Source organism: Notothenia coriiceps, unplaced genomic scaffold, assembly GCF_000735185.1.
Source record: "Notothenia coriiceps isolate Sejong01 unplaced genomic scaffold, NC01 NC01_scaffold00037244, whole genome shotgun sequence".
NCBI classification, from domain to species: Eukaryota; Metazoa; Chordata; class Actinopteri; order Perciformes; family Nototheniidae; genus Notothenia; species Notothenia coriiceps.
Genome location: NW_011369945.1, coordinates 22924425 through 22945666, shown reverse-complemented (window position 1 = coordinate 22945666; position 21242 = coordinate 22924425). Strand labels below are relative to the sequence as shown.

Below are 21242 nucleotides of genomic sequence, written 5' to 3'. Positions count from 1 at the left end.
AAAAGCCTACGAGAGGTTTCCACCCTGACCTCCAACACTTTCCGGGCATTTTGTCTCGGTTTACAGCCATTCTCGACGCCAAATGGAAGGCGTTGTTGGACCCGTCTTTGATGCTCCTGTCGTCCATCCTGCCTTGTAACGCCACTTCTCTCACAGGGGACCGCTGGAGCCGACCCCTCTCGCTTTGTACGCGTCTAAGTTGGGAAGAAGAAGGGGAAGAAGGAAAATTTACACGGTATGTATTTAACGTAACCCTGCGGTAAAGCTCCGCCCTTTCCGATTAAGTTGATTGTGTCCAACTTATTCATAGAGGTAGCAAGGTTATGTTAGTCTTTTTCCCGTCTATCTTTGTAGTTTACAAGTCATGTGAATTAATTTTTTGGCTCCGTAATACTTTACTTTTGTCTTTATTTCCAGTGCAAAGCGTTCAACATAAAAACAAAATGAGAACGTGTTAAATTATAAATAAAAACATAATTAATGTACAATAAATCTTTTTTCGTTAGTTTATGAACCCTTGTAAAAACTTTCCCCGGTGTAAACACCATACGTTATAAAACGGAATTTCTTTTCAGATCGGTAAGAAGAAAATACTTTCAAAATGCAAAAGGCCTGGGAGGAAACTAAATGATCTAAACTATTCGTAGGCAACGGAACGAAATTTTCATCGTGTTAAGTTAATACAATTTGGAAGTTTTTCATAGATCTATAAGGGGACGGGGATTACCGTTTCCTGACGCTGTGATTTATACAAAACGGCAAACTACAGGATACAGAACTGGCGACCAGTTTTTTCTCCCGAAGACGGCAATAAGAGCTAAGAACAAGTCACTACTTGCTGATATGACACAAGAATGCTCAAACACTCAGGTTTAAACAGGTCCAACAGGAAGCCTTTGAATATTCCTCGTTGCCTTTGTGACAGTGTCTCTCAATCTACTGTAATGAAATGTAACCTTGAATGCTGTTTGAGTACTTTACACTGTAAGAATAATGTTTTGAAGGCACAGGGGCTGCCTATGCCTCTCAAGTGCACAACAATGGTCTGTCCGTGGTAGGGAACAGGTCTAGTTTATCCTAACAGCGGTGACCAGCTCGGATAAACCAATGGAGGGTAAGAGTGTAGGCTCTACAGGCAGCAGGAGCATGCATGAAATTGGTAAAAAGGTGTATTTACCTGTACAATAAAGTGTAATCTGTCATGTTTCCCCCTCAGCTTCTGTGGTGACCTACTCTCAGCTGAAGACCATGCTGTCCAGCGGAAACATCCAGCTGTTTGATGTGAGAAATCCTGATGAATACCAGGCTGGACACATTTCAGACTCTGTCAACATCCCATGTAAGCGTTAACACATCTGGGATGAAAGGGGCCTGTCTATGTTTTTTTTTAAATCTTATATTGTTTTGATATCAGTGGGCAGCCTGGAGGAGTCCCTGAAGCTGTCCTCGGAGCAGTTTCAGCAGACATTTGACATAAAGCCTCCTGGGAAAGATGACGACAACATCGTGTTTCACTGCAAAAGTGGCAGCAGGAGCTCCAAGGCGCTGGACATCGCCCGCCGGCTGGGATTCAGCAGGTAAAGGGCACAGTGTGCACCTGTAGTCCAATTATTACATCACCTTTTTAAAGGGCGAGAGTTATTACCTAAAGAGCAAAAAAGGGAAGTGACTCAGATTGCAATCATGTAGGAAAATGTCAACCACATAATGTGCTTCATCGGAGCGCTATACTGTTAATGGCTCATATATTCAATCATGAATCCGTCCTGCTGCATATTAGAGTGCAGTGTTCTCATACCCTGCTTTGGTTTGTTGAACGCTGCATGACCTTTTTAGTAGAAACAGCAACATCAGTGATCAGAGGCTAAGCTCTTCTCTTCATGCTTCTTCTTCCCAGGTCCAGACATTATAAAGGAGGATACAGTGAGTGGGCCGAGCTACAAGGAAACTGAACCCACGCTGAGTGACATCTTTTTAATACAGATAATACAGAATATAATAAAAGTCTGTATAAGTTTACATACATATTAACTGCTACATTATAGGTAAATGCCACTTTAAAGACATACTTATCTGCCATGTTACATCTTTATAGACACTGAATTGAAACCTGTAATATCTAATGTTTTTGCATGAGCTGTGTACCTTTTTATTCCATGGCAATAACTGTGAAGGTGCTTGATGTTGATTAAATTATATACACATTTTAACTTTCTGTCTTTGTACATATTTTTCGTAGTTTGTCCTAATTCTGCTCTAGAAGCTAATTTCTTACAGTTTTTCCACTATGTCGAAATGTTCTTAGATCAAAATCCTTGATCCCTGATTGGATAAATTATATTTGGATAACTTGCACAAACTGAAAAAAAATGTATTATTATTACTACTTGCTGTTGTTAAATGCTGCCCCCAAGAACTCAAGATAAAAAAGGAGTGAGTAATGAAATACAAATGTTCTAATTTTGGGGGTAAAGTATTCCTTTAACCAGTTATTCTATTCACACTCATAATAGAAGTATTTAATGTGAAAACGGACTGATTTGAATACTGTCACTTTACATTGTGAACATACTCCTACATACAAACTCAACAACCTGTGTTTGCATTGAGTTGTAGTGCAGGTTATAAGCAGTTACATCCCTTGGCCAGTAGGTGGCAGCAACATTCCACCCACATTTTTATCTCCATTATTCCACCCACTGTCCTTCTGTCATTAGTGTAGCCGCCCGTGCCCTCTCAGGCCTGACCTTCACTAAAGCCATGCATCCTGTGAGCTGTCAGGATCCCAATCTGGACCGGGATCAGAGGTGACCATTCAGAGGGGGAGGGGGCGGGTCCACTTCTCCTTCACCCCACTCAATCTCATCGGGGCTATTTGCAATACACCAACATTACAGCAGGTGTGTGTGTGGAGGAATCAATGATCTGTTAAGTCTCTCCATGGAGGAAGTTCATTCTCTCAGTAACCATGAAAAAAAAGAAGCTGGGACTATTAAAAACCTTTTTTTTGTTGTTGCACGTTTAACACATGAATCACACATCCTCTTAAAATAAAATTACACACTTCCAGGAGCAGCCGTTCACGTGGGAGAGACAGATTGATTTCCTGAGTGTTGCACGACACAGGCGTAAATGGAAAGCAAGTGACGTCTGGATTTATTAGATGTTGAATGAGTGAAGACGCCGCTGTGCACTCATCTTAAGTCACAAGTCGGCATGCATGTCACACACCATCACTTCTGACAAGTTCCTAATGTATGGATTCACGTCAGCTGCAGTTAAGATTCTCCTCGCTGCAGCTGCTGCTCACAGGAGATATTAACCTGCGTGCAGCTGTGGAGAAGAAGGATGGCTGAAATGTCCAAGGACATCTGGACACTTTAGCGTAAGTTAAAGCACAAACCGACTTCAGGTTGGTAGTGAGAAAAAGATCCGTTAGGGCTGTTTGTCAGCTGCTGCTGCAGCGACGTCGAACAGATCATCACTCTCCTGCTGCTCACGGCCTTCTTAAAAGATGCACTTCATGGGAGGCACAGTGAGTGCATTGGTTAAAAATAGCAATATCTGGAAACATGTGGTTTTCATTTGCCACCCTAATGATGGATAATGTAAGAACACAAAGGTCTATAGAATTGTCTCTGATGTTGATGAATAAATTGAACTCTTTGCAAGCTGGAACCGGTTAGGATACAAACACCTTCCCTCGAACACTTCCCATTGATATCATTGTTTGTTTGGTGTGCTCGGATCCTGCAGGGGGTTTCGCTCTTATCTTAAAATGCCATGTTGGAGATAGAGGAACAGAACACAGAGGCTGATTGTGATATTTGCTGTACTTCTTATCTGCAGTGGGCTTTTTGTGTTTTTTCTTGTGTAAAAAGGTCGTGTGGGATACCATATAGATAATTGTATGCATAGACTAGCCTGACCTCCTTTAAGCTAGGTTATACTGATGCTGTGTTATGATGTCACTTCCAGCAACCCAGACTGCATGGTTCAGGGTCAGGTTAAGGACTTCAGCCGTGGGGCAGGACTGAAACAAATTCAGCATATTCATATTTGTTGTATCATATAAAATGTTAATTTACGTGAGAAAAAAAACAACGTTGACATTGAACTGTTCTTTGGGTTGTAACAGTAAGTCACCTTCATTTGCCACTGCAGCCCTAAACGCGCATCTAAAAGGGAGACACCTGACGTCTCCACAATTACGCGTGCCTCTCGCGTCACGAGGCTGCAAAAAAGTGTAACAAAAATAAAACGCCCAACACGTGTTACCGACATTCACACAGCCACACAGGGTTGGTGCAAATGTAGATAGTCAGTGGTTCATTTGGAGCTTCCCACATTCACAGACCGCTGTGCGCAATGGCACGAGCGCTCCTCCCGCGCGGGGCTGGGCGGGATAACCGGATAACTTTCCCCTCTGCCTGGAGGGTGCTTTTTCTCGATGGCATCTGATGAATTATCAACTGGGAAACAGTAACTGGTATGTAAGACTGTTTACTTTACGCACACTAAATCAACCTTAAAAGCCTGTGGGAAGTTTCCTGTTACTGTTTTTTAAATAAAATTCTTATCTGCCGATTTTTTTGCTTTTTTGTGTTGTGTGTGCGCTCTGAAAGGTGATCATTGCAATGATCCCTCTGTTACTGGACTGTGTTTGATCTCGAGGCGTGATAATGGAGCCCGATAAGAGGCTCTATCTCGGGCATTTAATTGAATTTAATGATTAGGGTTAGATTTGCGCAAATTAATCTTCCTTGGCATTGCAATTTTGGAAGAGATAAAATGTCAAATGATTGATCTGAGTAAATTGCGTTGCTTGATGCTACATTCATTATAAGCTTCATATTGATATAATTAGAGTTATATCGTGAATACACTAACCTCCTTCCATTTCCTATGGCTGCAGAGCACACACACACACACACACACACACACACACACACACACACACACACACACACACACACACAAGCTTGCAATTGAGGGTCCATTCATGTCCAGATCACAAACTCGTTTAGCTCAGAGTTCTGCACATTAACATTGGTTCATATGAGAGGGAAAAAAAGAGTGACAAGGGGAATCAGTTTCCATTTCCACTTGAGTTACAATATACAAACAAACCATTCACTGCAGCACTCGGCAGCTTTGTGTCACGTAACGAGTGCCACTGGATGTAAATGAATGTGTTTGTGGTTTTATGATTTGCCATCCTGCGACCTGTCACACCTGACTTTGATGAACTCATTCCTATCCGGAGGCTTCAATAGGACGGGTATCAGTGGCTGTTTCTGCTTCCTCTCTTGTTGATAATGACACTGGAGCCATTGAGTGGAGTAACAGACTGAGAACATCTTTAAAAAGCCTTACTGGGTTCGAGCCAGGTCTAAAAATGATCTCAGCTTCTGCCTCTTCATTTCTGTCGCAGGAAGAGAGACTGCATGAGATGGATCAGTGTGTTGAACATGCAGACACAGGTGTGAGCACTAACAGCAATGATATGTGGATTCAGGCCAGGGAGGATGGATTGCGAGGAGCAGAGCCGGGATGGCAGCCAACCAGACCTCTGAGACTGGACTTATTAGCACTCCCTCATGAGCAAACCTCCCCGACACAGCTCAAAGGCAAACTGCCAGCCCCTCATTGAAGTCACCATCTCTGCTTTTGGAGTTTGCCGTATTCAAAGTTGTTTACAGGAAGGAACGCTATACATCTGAGAGGCTGACTGAATGGCGCTGAGGAAGTTTTTTTGTTCAGAGCATTCATCTCTGCTGAGTCTTTTATCGAGTTCCTTAACTATAGAATCCAAGGAGCTTCAGGAGGCATCGATATTTGCTTCATTTCTCAATCAGCAGGGGGGGGGAAAGCACTTGAGCAAGTGTATACTGCAAGGAACACCCCTGCAGGGATGCTTTTCAGCTGTTTTATTTATTAGTCTGACTAATGTTACTAAAGGAGCCAAGAGATGTTCCCCAGCGGGCCTTCGACCTGAAATGATGCCGCCACCAACATCTGAATGGTTTCGGGCCAAATACATTTCTGATCTTTGTATGAACCACCCAGAACTCTCAGGTCTTCTGGGACGGGTCTGCTTTCAGTCAAACATGGAAGCAGCGTTCAGTTATTCAATTCAATTCAAAACCTTTATTTATTCAGGTGAAAACCCATTGAGATCATTGACCTCTTTTTCAATGGTGACCTGCTGATTATTATGCTCCATTTTTCTTGAACAAACTAACAGAATCCTTCGTGTCCGCTGCAACTCTTACTAACAAATCCAGGCTGAAGACTTTTCTCTCTGTCGCTGCTTTTAATTGAACTTTTCACATCTCCGCTGCACTATCTCCTGATGCTCTAAATGCTGTTTATGCACTTTGAATTGCCTTGTGTTGAAAGGTGCTATATGAATAAACTTGCCTTGCATTGATTTGAATGTGCCACCCTTTAATCTAAAGCAGGGGTGTCCAAACCTTTTTCTCCGAGGGCCACATACATACAAATATACGAAGGGCTGGGCCACTCACTAGAGGTATATTGCCTCATAAGTGAAGTTATAAGTCAGCAAAATCAATCAAATGTAAATTATGCTTGTTACTTGAATATGCTTTATGAAAACAAACAGCCTACATCCCAGCTCTCCAGAGGGTTTCATTTATCTTGTTGGCAGCTCATTCCTAAATCATGCATAGAGGTCACTACAGTGGACAGCTATTCAAAATGTGTTTTCTTGTATATGCATTGTTTTTTTTTGCATAGTTGCACCATCAGCCACTACATAGGACCCTATTGCATCATCCCATACACTGCCCCTCAGTGCCAAGTCAGTGTAGGTGCATGAGACATGTCTCTAAACCAAGATGGACGACAGAAAGCCACATGGACCAAGTCACCCATCTATATCTTGCCAATCCTTTTATGGAAAGCGTCCCCTGCAGGTATAAAAAATGTGGTGACATCAAGTAACAACTAAGGAATCATATAATTCATAAATTATCAAAGCATTGATTTTATGTTTGCAGGAAATCATGATTAACCACCTGTCTACTAAAGTGGACGTCATGCATCACTGGTTATATTTCAACTACAGTTAATACTGCTGTACCCGGGGCCGTCCCTCCCTACAGGCAGATCATGCAGACTGTGTGGGGCCTCACCTTGTGGAGGGGGCCACACCTTGCGGAGGGGGGCCTCATCTGAGGCGCACCTATGCGCTTATGTGGTGCATTTAGGGTGGCGNCTACTAATGACGAGGGAGTGCCATGGCCAGTGGAGAGGAAGAGAACACCATTTTCTATTCATTTGGCAGCGTGCCCGGATCTCATTCAACCAAAAAGTCTTCTCAATCCAAACTTAATCCCAGCCAATTAAAACACTGTGTTGCTCTTCCCCCTCCGCCGTCACGCTGAAGAGAAACAGTTCATCACCAGGGAAGATACAGGCTTATTCTGAGGGTGGCACAACATATGGGGCTTTAATACATTAAATATTTGTGTCAAAAACAATCACGGGTAATGCGTCGCTATGTAACGGTAAAATTGCAAAGGCATTGATCTGAGAGAAGGATGAATATTTATTGATGTAGTGAAGCATGCTTGCCCCGGGTCTCCTAGGGGGAAGGTGTGAAATCTAATAAAGCCATTCTCAGGAGGGAAGGCTTTGATCGGAGATTCTCTAAACAAGCAGCAGGTCCCATGTGAGCATAAGATCTATCTGCTCCAACATGTGCTATCTTTACATCTCCACTTCTGCTTTTGCTTTTGCTGTATTGGAAACAGCTGACCCATTTCACTTTCAGCCCCCAGGCAACATTCTGCTCCCAAAGAAGCGTCGGGATGCACCGGACAGAAAGTCAGACACGTGTCCGAGGACAGCCCAGTCTCACGGCATTTCGTGTTATAGTCACGAAATTAATTTAATCTATTGATTCGTGTTCACCAACACCATTTTAAAAGCAATGCATTTCTATTGGTAGCATGTTTCGTGTGCACCACGTCTGTTTGTCCGGTCGGGTCTTGGAAGACCAGAAGCTGTGTGGTTCATAAAAACATGTTCTTACTCAATATCTCACCCTAAGCCTAACCCTATCCCTTTTATTTTAAATTGTATAATGTCTGAGTTTTTTTGCCGTCCGCGAGGAAAAGAAATGGCTCAGAGCCTCAGAATACTGACATCTGTATTTTTTGTCATATTTTTTTCCTTCTAATTTGTTATTATTTGCTGCAGGCACGAAACATGTAGTTACCAATAGAAATACATTGCTTCTAAAATCGTTCTGTGTCAGAATACTGAAATCTGTATTTTTTAAATCTGTTTTTCCTTCTAATTTGTTATTATTTGCATTGCTTTTAAAATCGTGCTGTGCAACACGAAAAAAAGGGGAAAATCGTGTTGGTGAACACGAAATGCCGTGAGACTGTGTTGCAGAGGAACGTCTTCTTCTACGCAGCTTCCCAAGGTGCACTCGTGTGGCACATAAACAACAGAACTGTTTACTCTTGTAAATGGTGTTGAAAAGGGTGTCTGAGTGGAGAAAGAGTGTTGTAGAAATATGTATACACGGCTCATTTTTCACACATAACAAGACATGGTTCACACGCTCATTTCAGCATATGTATATTTGTTGAAAAACAATAAATAGAAGTGAGAATTATACAGTGTGCTCTGGGGTTTAGCACTTGAAGTAAAGGCAATGAACTCGTCAGCACTTTCATATCTGCTGATTTAAATGACGATTAGAGAGGGGGGAAAGGAGCTATAGTGGTATTTATGAGGGTTCAAATCACATGCAGAAAACAGTGTGTGTAGCAGTGTGTGTGTGTGTAGCAGTGTGTGTAGCAGTGAGTGATTTGCTGATCTGATGGTGCAGAGTGGGCAGTGTTGGCGCTCCATGCAGAGTTGGAGTGTGTCTCACTGCGGCTCCTCTCACACTCCAGAAGGTCACGCAGGAAGTGGCTTGCACACAAACATGCACACACACTTTGGGCCAACCTCTTAAAATAGCCATGGAGGTCTTTGGCTCCGGACATTACTTAGCGAATACATATCTGCAGTAAAGTAGCTCTGATTTCTGATGAGGGCTTGTTATTTTTCTATAAACCCTTAGCATCCTGTATGCTTCTGTGAAATGACTCAATACATACTTTGACGACTGTTATCTGGCTGACACATGTTACCTCTTTTTAAAATAATGCTATATCTTTTTCTACCTTGAACGTGAGTAAAGGATTTGTGATTCAGATATTTTGTGTTGGCTCGTGCAACATGTTTTAAAGGGTAGTATATGACTTTGAAAAAATATAAAATTCTAAACATGATGACTCCTACAAATTTAAATATGAATTGTATTGTTCATGATTTTATATACATTTCCCCATATTTCAACTCAAAATGTTTAGTATCTTTGGAATCATTTGGGATTCCACCAGAATATGAAATACACGTGTAGTTTTTAATAGTTTGCAATACTGTGATGAGTAACTGACTGCTGGGGGTTCATATTGATATCAAGTTTATACAAAAAAGTTAACGGCCAATTGTAATATTTCTAAAATGAACCCATATCGTTTTCTGATATAGAAAATCATGAAAAAGCTCATCAGTCTTCTAGAGGAATTCTCCATGTTGGATGAAAGTGCATTGGTTATCAGTCAAATCCCTTCCGTCACTCTTGTATTAGGAAAATAAATATATATAGTAGTGGTTGTAATGCCGTTGAAATACGGCTAGCATATCAAATAGTGAGTAAAAACCAAAGCAGCCACAGAAGCTGTTCCGCTGGGATGTCCGTGCAGCCGTGTGACAGGACACACACACTTAACTAACAACTTCCTTCACATTGGATGCACTTTGACAAACAGCCCTGCTCCTCAGCATTAACGCTAACGCCCCGCGGTACGCTCGGCTGGACAGGCACTTGACTGATGGCTCTATTAGGGCCCCCCCACCATGGCACCCATCCCATCCCGGGCCTTTCCTCCGGACTGGACGTGCTGCTGACAACGCACTGATGGGCTGTGGAGGAAGACTGAAAGCAGGGTCTAAATACACCAACACACACACACACACACACACACACACACACACACACACACACACACACACACACACACACACACACACACACACACACACGGAGAAGGAAGTAGAAAGGATTTAGCCATGCTTCACCTTTTGTATTTGCTTGGAACAATGGCTTACACAAATACAACACACAGCTGATCCGAAACCCCTCCGATTGCGCCTCTTTGGTGGCTTGTTCCTGGGACCACCATGAAACGTGGAGGCCACTGAAAGGCTGCGTCTCGATAATCAGCTCTGAAGGGGGTGGAAAATACAATTCATATCTGCACTCTTCTTGGGGAAAGCAACCACTGGAGCAGGAAATGACAGTGGATGTTTTAATCTTCAAACGGTGAGCACCACGCTCCCTCAGGCTACACGGAAGAATCTGCTCGGATGTGACGGAGCTGCCTGCTCACTACAACCGAATAAGATGTCTTCCCTAGAAATATATAAACTCAACAGTGGTGGAAGAAGTATGTAGCCTTACCTGAGTGAAAGTACCAAGACATTATTGTCAAAATCCTCCATTACAAGTAGAAGTCCTGCATTCAAAGTCTTACTTCAGTAAAAGTACAAAAGTGATCATAGTGCAGAAAATGGCCGCTATGTGTGTTCATAATTATATTTGTATATGTGACATTTCTAGATAGTATTGTTGCATCAAGTAGATTTTAATGTTGTAGACAAACACAGTTGTGATTGATATATATTTAAACGCTTGGGACCTAAAGAGTAAGTCCACTAAGTCTAATTTTTAGAGATGCATTTAGTTAACAGTTGCTAAAGCTGTGAAATAAATGTAGTGGAGTAAAATTACGTTATTTCCCTAGAAGTATAAAGTAGCATGAAATTGAAATACTCAAGTACCTCAAAATGTACTTAGTTACTTCCCAGCTCTGAAACTCAACTGCATTACATTGCATCTAACTAATGCCTTTGTCCAAAGCAACTTACAGTGCAATAAACCATGGGGATTTAACCTGAGGACAAAAAGAAAAGTGCTGACATATTCACTTCGAACAAGCCAGACCGTATTAAGTGCTGCTGCATTAGTTAAACTCCCAGAATCCCACAGCACAACAAAAAAAGTGACTAAATGACACATTGCAGCAGCATATAATGATAGTTAAATTACAAGTCTCTCAATTTGGCTACGAGTTCAGCTCCTAAGTAGCTAGCTTTGAGAAAGTTACCCGTTTGTTCAGAAATGTACAAACGCAGGTGAACAGAAATAGTCCCGGTTCTTGTTTGGAAGTGACAGTTTCCCATACATTGATTTATTTGTGGCGGGCCGCCACAATTAAATATGGTCCGCCACAAATGGATCTCATAAAAATATTATTATTATTATTTATTTATTTTTATTTTTTTGTAGTCTAATGGATATAGAGGTGGGCTGATGATCGGAAGGTTGCGAGTTCAAATCCCGCCTGGAACACCACTTGCCCTTGAGTAAGGCACTTAGCCCTCGGTTACTCCAGGGAGAATGTCCCTGTAATTGGTCATTGTAAATCTGCTAAATGCCTAAATTATATTTTTGGGAGAATAAACCCCACAGATCCTCAACTCCGGTGTGTTTCACCCACAATGCAACACAGAGCAACAAGAACGTTCTCTACAGTAGCATGTATTATCTTATTTGAGGGGGGGTGGATGAGTGGACCACCCGAATAGGTTAAGGGGCCTTTGGCTTTTCTTTTTTTGTGCGGTGCCCCCACAAATAGAATCAAATTCATTATTATTATTATTACATGTCACTTGTTAGACGCTTTTATCCAAAGCTACTTACATACTCAATACTGTGGACAATCCCCACAGGAGCAATTTGGGGAGAAGTGTCTTGCCCAGGGACACAACGACATGCTGACTGCAGTGGGGTTTGAACCTGTGACCCCCTGATCTGTACACCAACGCTCAACCCACTGCACCACACGCCTCCAAATTCTGTGGGAAACACTGGACGGCTTATTCCTTTGGAGATGACGTTTAGGTTTGCTTGTGACCACGGCACTGTTGGATTTTATTTGCAACGACAAAATAATATTTATTTGGATTGATTTTGTGATATTGGACAATTTCCCACGGTCTCTCTTGAAAATCACAGGTCTGAGGTACAAGCGAAACATTTGAGTTTCCAGTATGCGAAGGAAGATGAGTAGACTCTCCGCTGTACCTGCAAACATGAACATTTCCACTCTTGTTTTGTTTTTCCCTCTCACGTCTGCATCAGAGATTTGTGAGGCTGTGATGCAGAGCTGCTTCAGTGAGACAGGCAGACTGTCTCTTGAGGCCCCCGGCCCACATTACTCTCCTGGGCGACTCTATAAACACCGAGCCCCCTGGCACCTGTCATCCACGCCTGCCTGCTTCCAACGGGACTCACGGGGAATTTGCAAGGTGCAGAAATGACATGACAAACAATTATATCCCAACAAACCCCCTCGATGTTTGTCCTTTTCTCTAATCCCTAAAAATGAAGCGCCAAACAAAGAGAGAAGCGAGTAGAACAGGTGACATTTAACCAAATGGGGTGTCTCTGGCTCAAATCCGGATCGAAATGAGCTCAATTTATCAATGTCAATAACGGCTGCAATCCCAGGATACAAAGACATGCATATTAATTGAAAATAATCAGATTAAGCTACTAGAAAGTGACATTTTGAAACGGGCACTTTATCTTCGGGGCTGGAGTGATGCAAGATTGCCTACGTACAAATCAGAGAACACTGCTTAATTGCATGTTATCACCCTATGATTGCCTTGGCATTATATAAAACAGTATGGTAATTACTCCACAGATAGTGATGTAAATAGCCTCAGGCTGGCGCTCCCATAAGAGGAAGTGGAGAGAGGGCACGGGGCTGAACATCTGGGCGGAGAGGTAGCTCAATTACAAGTGCATAGTCAGGTGATTAGCTACATGTATCTGACAGCGACGTTCACACACTTGAGCCTTAGCAGTGTCAAGAGATTCTCCAATGTACATAAACATGAGGTCAGAACTGGGATGTATAGGAGAAGATATAAGTGGCCCTCATGGTGTCACTGCAGCCCGGAGAACAGATGCACTGTGGGCCAGCTGGAGGGCCCCTCCCTCAGCAGAGGCCCCCCCCCCCAAACCCCCTCTGCCGTCATATGTTTTCAACGTTTGTACAACACCTGATAAATGTAATGTAAAAGGGGCTTTGTGTGCGGGGGGGCGGTGGGGGCTGACTGTGATTGCCGGTAATAACTGACTAATAGAATAAAGCAATAACGCACAGCCTCGGGGCCGCAGCTCTGTACCGACAATTTCATACCGCAGATTTATCATGAAAATTAGCATTTCAGTCTGTTCACTTTCCCATCTGAAGGGGCTCCGTCATGAGACCGGTCGCCTCGAGAACATGTCTGTCAGCTTCAGGTCCCCCTTCCTCACGACACTTCATAACTCTCCCAACGCCCCACGGAGAGGAACAACCATCTATTAAAATACACTTTAAATATATCACAAATACCGATGCAAAGATATTTCAAGCTTGGTAACCTTAAAGACAAAAATAGCATCCATAATCCTATAACTCGTAAGACTTGTAAGATACTTCATTTTTAAATAAAAAAGTGCTTAATCAATACTTAAATAGCTATATATACATTTTTGCCTTTATTTCAGCTTGACAACGTTCTTATTTATCCCATATCTTTGTACCAAACTAATACTTAAGTGATTATTATCAAGCCAAAAACCCTCTTCAACGTAGTGTTTCATTTCCCCCTTTGTCCCCTCAGAGGAGATGAAAAGAGTGATTCTGGCCATGAAAAGGAGTCGTGCTTGTCCGCCAGTTCGCCTTCACTTTGTGTTCATTTTCTGCAGAGTGCTAGTTTCTCACTGGCGGAGTCAACGAGCGACTGAATAAGCAAATGGTACTCAGCGGATAATTTTGTTTACAATGTTCCAGAGGCCTATGATGAGAATATTAATTAGGCCCATCTATGACGGTCAGATAATAACAATGTCAGCGGGCTGAATGGGTCCTGTGACCTGTAAAAGGCCTATTCACCATCTCCAGTCTGCCATAGTTCATTCTTTTGGCCACAGGCAGCAGACTTTTTCACACCCTTTTCTAAACAGCTGACACACTGTGGAAGAACCGTGTTAAAGGAAATACAAATCTGTTAAAGTGCACGTTTTATGTCAAACAAAGTTGAAATCCGCAAACTGAAAAGACTTGAATTCATTTGTTCTCCTCCCTGCAACAAAAAAAAAAAAAAAAGAGTTGACTTTCGGGCTTTAATTACATGACATGCAGAAACACCAAAGCACAGGAAACTTCCCATGTTCACTCGTTTACTTTAATCAGGGTGTCTTAAAAAGTATTAAAAGTTGATAAATCAATTTAGCGAAAATGAAGGCTATTAAAAAGTATTAAACGGCATTTTCCAAGGTATTAAATTTTGTAGCTTGTTTTCAATAAGTATATAAATTGTCCAAAGAGGTTGTATTCTACAGTCTGCCTGAATGTAATCATTGCGTAGGTGTGTAGTGTGATTCTGTGTAGTTTATTTATGGCATCCCGTTGGATGTGACGTCATCTGAACAGGACATCGCACTCTCACTGCTTGATAGCGCGCGAAGGTCCGTTTACGCCGGTTGCTAAGCAACATCGTTATGGGGAAATGCAAGTCTGCGTCCAAATGGTTGGAAGATAAGGAGGAAGGACAATCAATACTGTATATAGTCAATATAGTGAGGTAAAGTGTGTCGCCAAGGTAACCAGTTAAAACTCAAAGTGGCGATGAGGTCTTAAAGTGTATGGAAAGGGTCTTAAACAAGGTCTTAAAAGGAATTACATGTGACTTCAGGATTCCTGCATATAGCCTGTTACATCAGACACTCAGACTTTCTTTCTATGAAATCCACACATGACTTTCCTTTTAAGCATGACATTCATGACCTAATATGTTGGTCTTTTTCCTCTCCAGTAGTTTTCCAATGCAGCGTTAGAAGCAGTGTTTCGTATTACCTGCTGCACAATGAGTCAAATCATTCACAGGGTGGCATACACAGTGTTAAAAAGCCCTGAGGGCAGGATTATTTCCTTGCCATTGGAGTAAACCCTGCATGAGACCGTTTCAGGATTTGCCCCGTTGGCTTGAACCCATATTTTCAGAATATCAATTGAGGCAGTAAATGCTTGCTGGGCCATAATAAGGACTCCAATAACAGAAACAAGCTGCTCCCTCAACTGCAAAATTATTCAATTGAATTCTTCCACAGGCAGCGTGTGACCACAAGGGAAGATTTATTGACAGGTATGTGGGCTGGCCCGGGTCAGTCAGTGATGTATGAACTTTTGAAAATATCGCTTTTCTTTCAATGCGCCTCTGAAGGATTTATCATTCTTGGAGATGATGGCTGGCTACCCATGTCAATGTAGTTCACTGATAGAAGATGGATGCTCTTTGTTCAGGGATTAGTGCCGATTGTTCCATGAAACACAAAGATACAAGCCCTCAAGTTACTCAGCAGTATTTTAGATATGGCCATATAGTAGGGGTGGGAGTCACCAGGCTCCCCACGATACGATACTATCGCGATGCTTAAGCCACGATACGATAGTATTGCGATTCTACGATATGCTAATATGCTCATATCTATGTCCGTCTTCCCTTCCTGGTTGAAAAATGTATTTGCAATACAAATAGTTTATTTAAATAGCCCAATTTGTGTTATTTGAACCTGAAAAGGAGATGGCATTGTTTTTGTTACTTCCATTGCAATTGTTTAAATGTTTTAACGTAACTTCCTGTTTTATATACGACCATCTTTCTGAGGGATATGCTACAGTTTATAAAATAAAATATCGATGGCATCCGTGTATCGATAAAATCGTCACGCAAGGTATCACGAGACTACGCTGTATCGATTAACCATATAGTAGACCCTCCAGAAAAAGGCGGGCAAAAATCCTTGATTATGCGATTAAACATGCGGGGTTTTATGTGATTTTATGCGGTGAAACTGCGGGAAGTTGCGAAATATGCGGAAAGTTGCGAAATATGCTAAATATGCGGGAAAAAATTATCGATTTAAAAAAAAAATATTGGGCTGTCTTATTTATTCTCTCTCACACACAACCTGCCACTAACGTTAAACCCCTTTACTATTCAATTAAACACATTCAATGTTTATTTATTGTAAAACAATTGGGCTTTTTTAATCTCACAGCACACCACACACACACACACCCCCCCCCCCACACCGCACACACACACACTTCTCCCGCCTCATTTCTGTTTTCATGTACTCGTTGCGTTATCCTGACCAGCTTCAATCTTGTAGGCTACTCCATTTCGTTTCTTGATATCCCTCGAAAGGGTTTTGGAGGTTGATGCCTCGGTGAGCATGAGTCGTTTTGGCTTTCTTGTCCGCAGCAGCAGAAGCATTTTCGAATGTTTGAATGAATCAATAGTGGGTCGTCACCGTCGATTTTCTCTTATGCTCCAAACACACAGTTGCACGGGGTGCAGATAGTTTTCCCCCACTTTTTGCCCGGTCCTTTAGTAGAAATGTTCGTCGGGTAATGAGATGGATTAGATTGTTTTCATCTGGCTGTTGTTTCTCGTATCGTGTGAGCTCCACACGTTCACTCTATACAGTGTTGTTTACATTCTGTGATGCGCGAGCGGGGTGAGCGTCGACGTCAAGACGAGTTGAACTTTTTTTTTTCGTCAACTTTGCTGTGGAAGAAATGNCTAAGCCTATCCCTTTTATTTTAAATTGTATAATGTCTGAGTTCTTTTGCCGTCGGCGAGGAAAATAAATTGGGCTCAGAGCCTCAGAAAGATTTCAGTATTCTGAGGCTCTGAGCCCAATTTATTTTCCTCGCCGACGGCAAAAGAACTCAGACATTATACAATTTAAAATAAAAGGGATAGGCTTAGGGTGAGATATTGAGTCAAAATATGTTTTTATGAACCACACAGCTTCTGGTATTCCAAGACCCGACCGGACAAAAAGACGTGGTGCACACGAAACATGCTACCAATAGAAATGCATTGCTTTTAAAATCGTGCTGTGTGAGACGAAAAAAATGCGAAAATCGTGTTGGTGAACACGAATCAATAGATTAAATTAATTTCGTGACTATGACACGAAATGCCGTGAGACTGGGCTGACATACTATACAGAGATGCTGTATGAGAAACCATTTGATTTTGGAACATTGAACAATGTAAATGTATTCTAGTAGACCTCAACAATGGAATTATGATCAGTAGAAATGGCCATGACATACGGACCTTTAAGATTTTGCAACTAACAACGTTTTGAATTCATTACGTTTATCCATTTCAACTGTTATTCCTTCGTCTTCGACTTTTTAGATTTGTGTAGCCTTTTTGCTAGCTATTTCTGCTTTGTATCCATTCATATCTGCTAATAACATAGACCTTTAAGTCGGCATGTATTTCAAGAGGTTTATCCACTTGGCTTTGGGGAATCACTGAAGGGAAGAAGGGTGAGAAAGTAGAGAAAGCAGAGAGGTTGTGGAAGAGATTGATATTCAGATGCTTGGCAGTGAGTAGCCGACGCTGGAGAGAAAACAAGAAAATTGAGCTAAATTCAAAACAGATTAGAATCATTAGGAACTTATTATCTAGTGACAAGGGCGTGGGTGATGGGAAGAAGATAATGATGATACAATTATTGTAGATTAAACATAATTGCCAGAGCACATATTGAATACTAACACAACTTCATCTTCTTTGGTTAATTGGCTGCGCTTGAAATTATGTTGAAGCAACTGCAAGGGGCAAATTGAAATGTATGTTTGCTGTTAATTCGTATTTGCACGTTAATGATTCATACTCGAGTGGTAATTGTTCATTTTCTCAGCTCACATCCTTCTCTCCAGAAACTCCATTACTTGTACCGAAGACGTGACTCTGAGCATCCGCATTTCATCAAAGTAATACTCAGCATGCGGAAGACACACTGCAGAGGGGCCATGATTGGGTGTGTGGGTGTGTAATGCCATCCTTTAATCTTGGGGGCAACTGAGTGAGTTGCTCAAGGGCAGGTGTTTGTCCACATGGCGTCTGAAAATCACCTGGTTGAAGTCAAGTAATGTTTAACAAGCAGCCGCTGCCCAACGTTCGCTCACTGTCAGCAAAAAGCTCTATTTCTGACAGTGAGCAGAAAATTCAGCAGCAGGTCAACCATTAAAAAAAACATAATTAACATTCTCAGTGGGCAGAATCTGACAAGTTAAACATGATTATATCCTATGAAAGGTGAATTAAGGTAGCCGGGAACCTCGCCAAGAATCAGTCATGAGTCTCTGAAGGCAGTCATGCAGCTACAGCGTTTTTTATTTCAGATTCAAAGGGTTTAAAATCCCATAAGGAATGAGTCATGAGAAGATGACACAAAGGTACAATATTTCATGATTTAGCAGGAATGTAAAGGTCAGTAATATCTGGGAAACAGCTGCGGGAAAAGCATTTGAGACCAACGCAAAGACTTTCAAATCCTACAGCTGGCCGTGAACGCACCGTCGCCCGCGGGCTGTAATCTGACGGATGGGGATTAGCTTGTTGTGACCACAGGGTTGCTGGTTGGCCTGCAGGTGTGATTGTGCAGTAAAAGTGACCGAGTATCTCCTGTCCAATCCTGCAGCAGGCACTAATCATGTGCCCTTGAGCAAGCTATACCTTACCTTTGGATGGTTCTGCTGATGTATGGCTTGTACTTGAAGGAAGTGCGCGCATTGGCAGTAATGACTAAGTGCTCACTTTGAACAATACATCCTGAGGAGCAAATGTGTTTCCTGACTTCGGCAGCATCTCCATTTGTTGTCTGGAGATTATTTCAGGTCAAGATTTATCCTTGTTTTTGTTATATATTCAATACAGGGGCAGTGAAAAGGTCCAACTTTTGTGAAGAAAGATAGCTCAAAAAGTTGCATCTCCTTCACGATTATATCAGAAAAAGTATATGCAGGTTTAGGGAGTAGCAGATAACACGTAACAAGGAATAAAGAAAGGCAGGCTTTCCTACACACAACATCTCTGAGCAGAGGACACATCGCATTTGATATTATCCAAAAGTAACAGGAAGTAATCAGGTTACTTTTATATTGTGATGCTACGATTGTTTGACATCTAACTAGGAAACAGAATCAGTTTAAAGTACCTCCCAACCCTGATTTGATATACAAGTTGAACTGTATGTAAAACAGCGTGAGCACTCTGACAGATCCTCTCCAGCTGCAGTCTCTTAACCTGCTCCCGCTGTGTCTCTTTTTACAGAGAGATTCATCGCTCTTAAGTGCTGCCAAAGTATAGATCACATATGTTCAAACTGAAGTGTCTGCAGAGCCTCACTGAGTCACCCTCATATTCCCACACGGCACACAAGGTTCAATATGTGCCCACATGTGTGCCGCAGCCTTTTAGTGTGAGGGGGTGAACGTGTTAAATCAAGTATAGAGTGTAAATGTGTTGTTTGTATTTGTGCTCTACTTGAGAGGACCAAATGTCCTAACGAGGAGATGTATTGGACTTCCAAATAGAGAATATTTTCCTTATAGTGAGACAACAAACTCATTGTGTACAGTCTATTTGATTTATTTCCATAGCATACGGCTTTAGGATTACTCACACTTGTTGACGCTCCATTATTTCCTTTGTGACATGCATTATGGATCAATAGCAAGCACTTTCATAAACCAATCCTTCATCTGTATGCTTTTCAGAGGCTCGGAGCCTATTCAATGAAAGTAAGTGTATTGTTTGTAGGCGGGTTGAGATTGAGTTTTGTGAAACATTTGAAAAGACAGGACAATGTTCCCATTTCTTTTACAGCCATAGATTGTTTTCTTTTGTCCGTCAAAGCTTGTGATTTATTCATTGTTTTTTGAGATGTTTTAAAGAAATATAATACAAAATGTTTAGGATTCGGAAAGTAGGAAGTCTAAATATGTGTTTCTCTCTGTACATTGTGTTCCCAATTCCCTTGTGTGCCCACCGCCTGCCTGTGGAGGTTGGCGTTGATTCCCTTCTTGGGCTGAGGAGAATCAGCAGTCAGGGGACGGAGCTTGGGTCCAATTTATCTTCGTCAGACAGTTATTAGCAGGCATTATGGAGCCTGAGTGAAAGCCTGTCGGTCTGAGCAGGACTGCACTGGGTTAGAGGTGTTATCGCTTTACTGTGGAGGGGGGGGGGGTCAGTGTCTTCTGGAAATTGAAAATGTTTTCACGCTAATTAGGTTGAACAACATTTGTGGGTTATCCATCACACAACATCCACACACTTGCAGCTCGTGTGACAAGAAGAACAAGGGACAAAGATATTAAAAAAACAAATTAGCTTTATTAAAATCCCTATTAGCATTCATCTTTAGAGGGGTCCTCTCATGCTCTCCCGTAGTGTGTTATAATGGATGCATGTAAATGATCTGCAAAGGCTAAAATCAGGGAACAATGATGGGCCTGAAACGCCTCCTTTGTTTACTTCCACAACAAGGGGACATCACTACATCACACTTGCGTTTCTATTGGCTAGCGCTCCAACACATCGTACGTGATAGTCTAAGGGGGCGGGACATATGTAAGCGGTTGCCCAAACGCAACAGAGCCGGCCAGCTAACCAATCAGAGCAGACAGGGCTCTGGTTTCAGACAGAGGGTGAAAAGAGGTGCTGCAGCACAGACAGTGAGAAAAATAAAGAGCTTTTTGAAAATTAAAGCATGGAGACATGTAGAGACACTACATACTGATATACACCTGAACATCAGCAGGAGAGGACTCTTTAAAGTAGAGACACTACATACTGATATACACCTGAACATCAGCAGGAGAGGACTCTTTAAAGTAGAGACACTACATACTGATATACACCTGAACATCAGCAGGAGAGGACTCTTTAAAGTAGAGACACTGCATACTGATATACACCTGAACATCAGCAGGAGAGGACTCTTTAAAGTAGAGACACTACATACTGATATACACCTGAACATCAGCAGGNTCCCCTGCAGGTATAAAAAATGTGGTGACATCAAGTAACAACTAAGGAATCATATAATTCATAAATTATCAAAGCATTGATTTTATGTTTGCAGGAAATCATGATTAACCACCTGTCTACTAAAGTGGACGTCATGCATCACTGGTTATATTTCAACTACAATT

At 41.9% G+C, this 21242-nt stretch overlaps 2 protein-coding genes across 2 annotated transcripts in view; both read left to right on the top strand.

The window, feature by feature from the left end:
- The first annotated feature begins 927 nt into the window (after nt 1-927).
- LOC104965030 (thiosulfate sulfurtransferase/rhodanese-like domain-containing protein 1) lies at nt 928-2210 on the top strand. Its single transcript, XM_010793971.1, has 4 exons — nt 928-1114; nt 1217-1339; nt 1415-1577; nt 1898-2210. The coding sequence occupies exons 1-4, from the start codon at nt 1108-1110 to the stop codon at nt 1950-1952; spliced, it is 348 nt and encodes a 115-aa protein (XP_010792273.1). The 5' UTR covers nt 928-1107; the 3' UTR covers nt 1953-2210.
- Nucleotides 2211-4358: 2148 nt separating this feature from the next.
- Nucleotides 4359-21242, top strand: part of LOC104965433 (D(2) dopamine receptor-like) — a 19208-nt gene continuing 2324 nt past the window's right edge. Inside the window, exon 1 of the mRNA XM_010794389.1 lies at nt 4359-4489. The gene's annotated coding sequence lies outside the window, so the exon portion shown is untranslated. The remainder of the gene's footprint in view (nt 4490-21242) is intronic.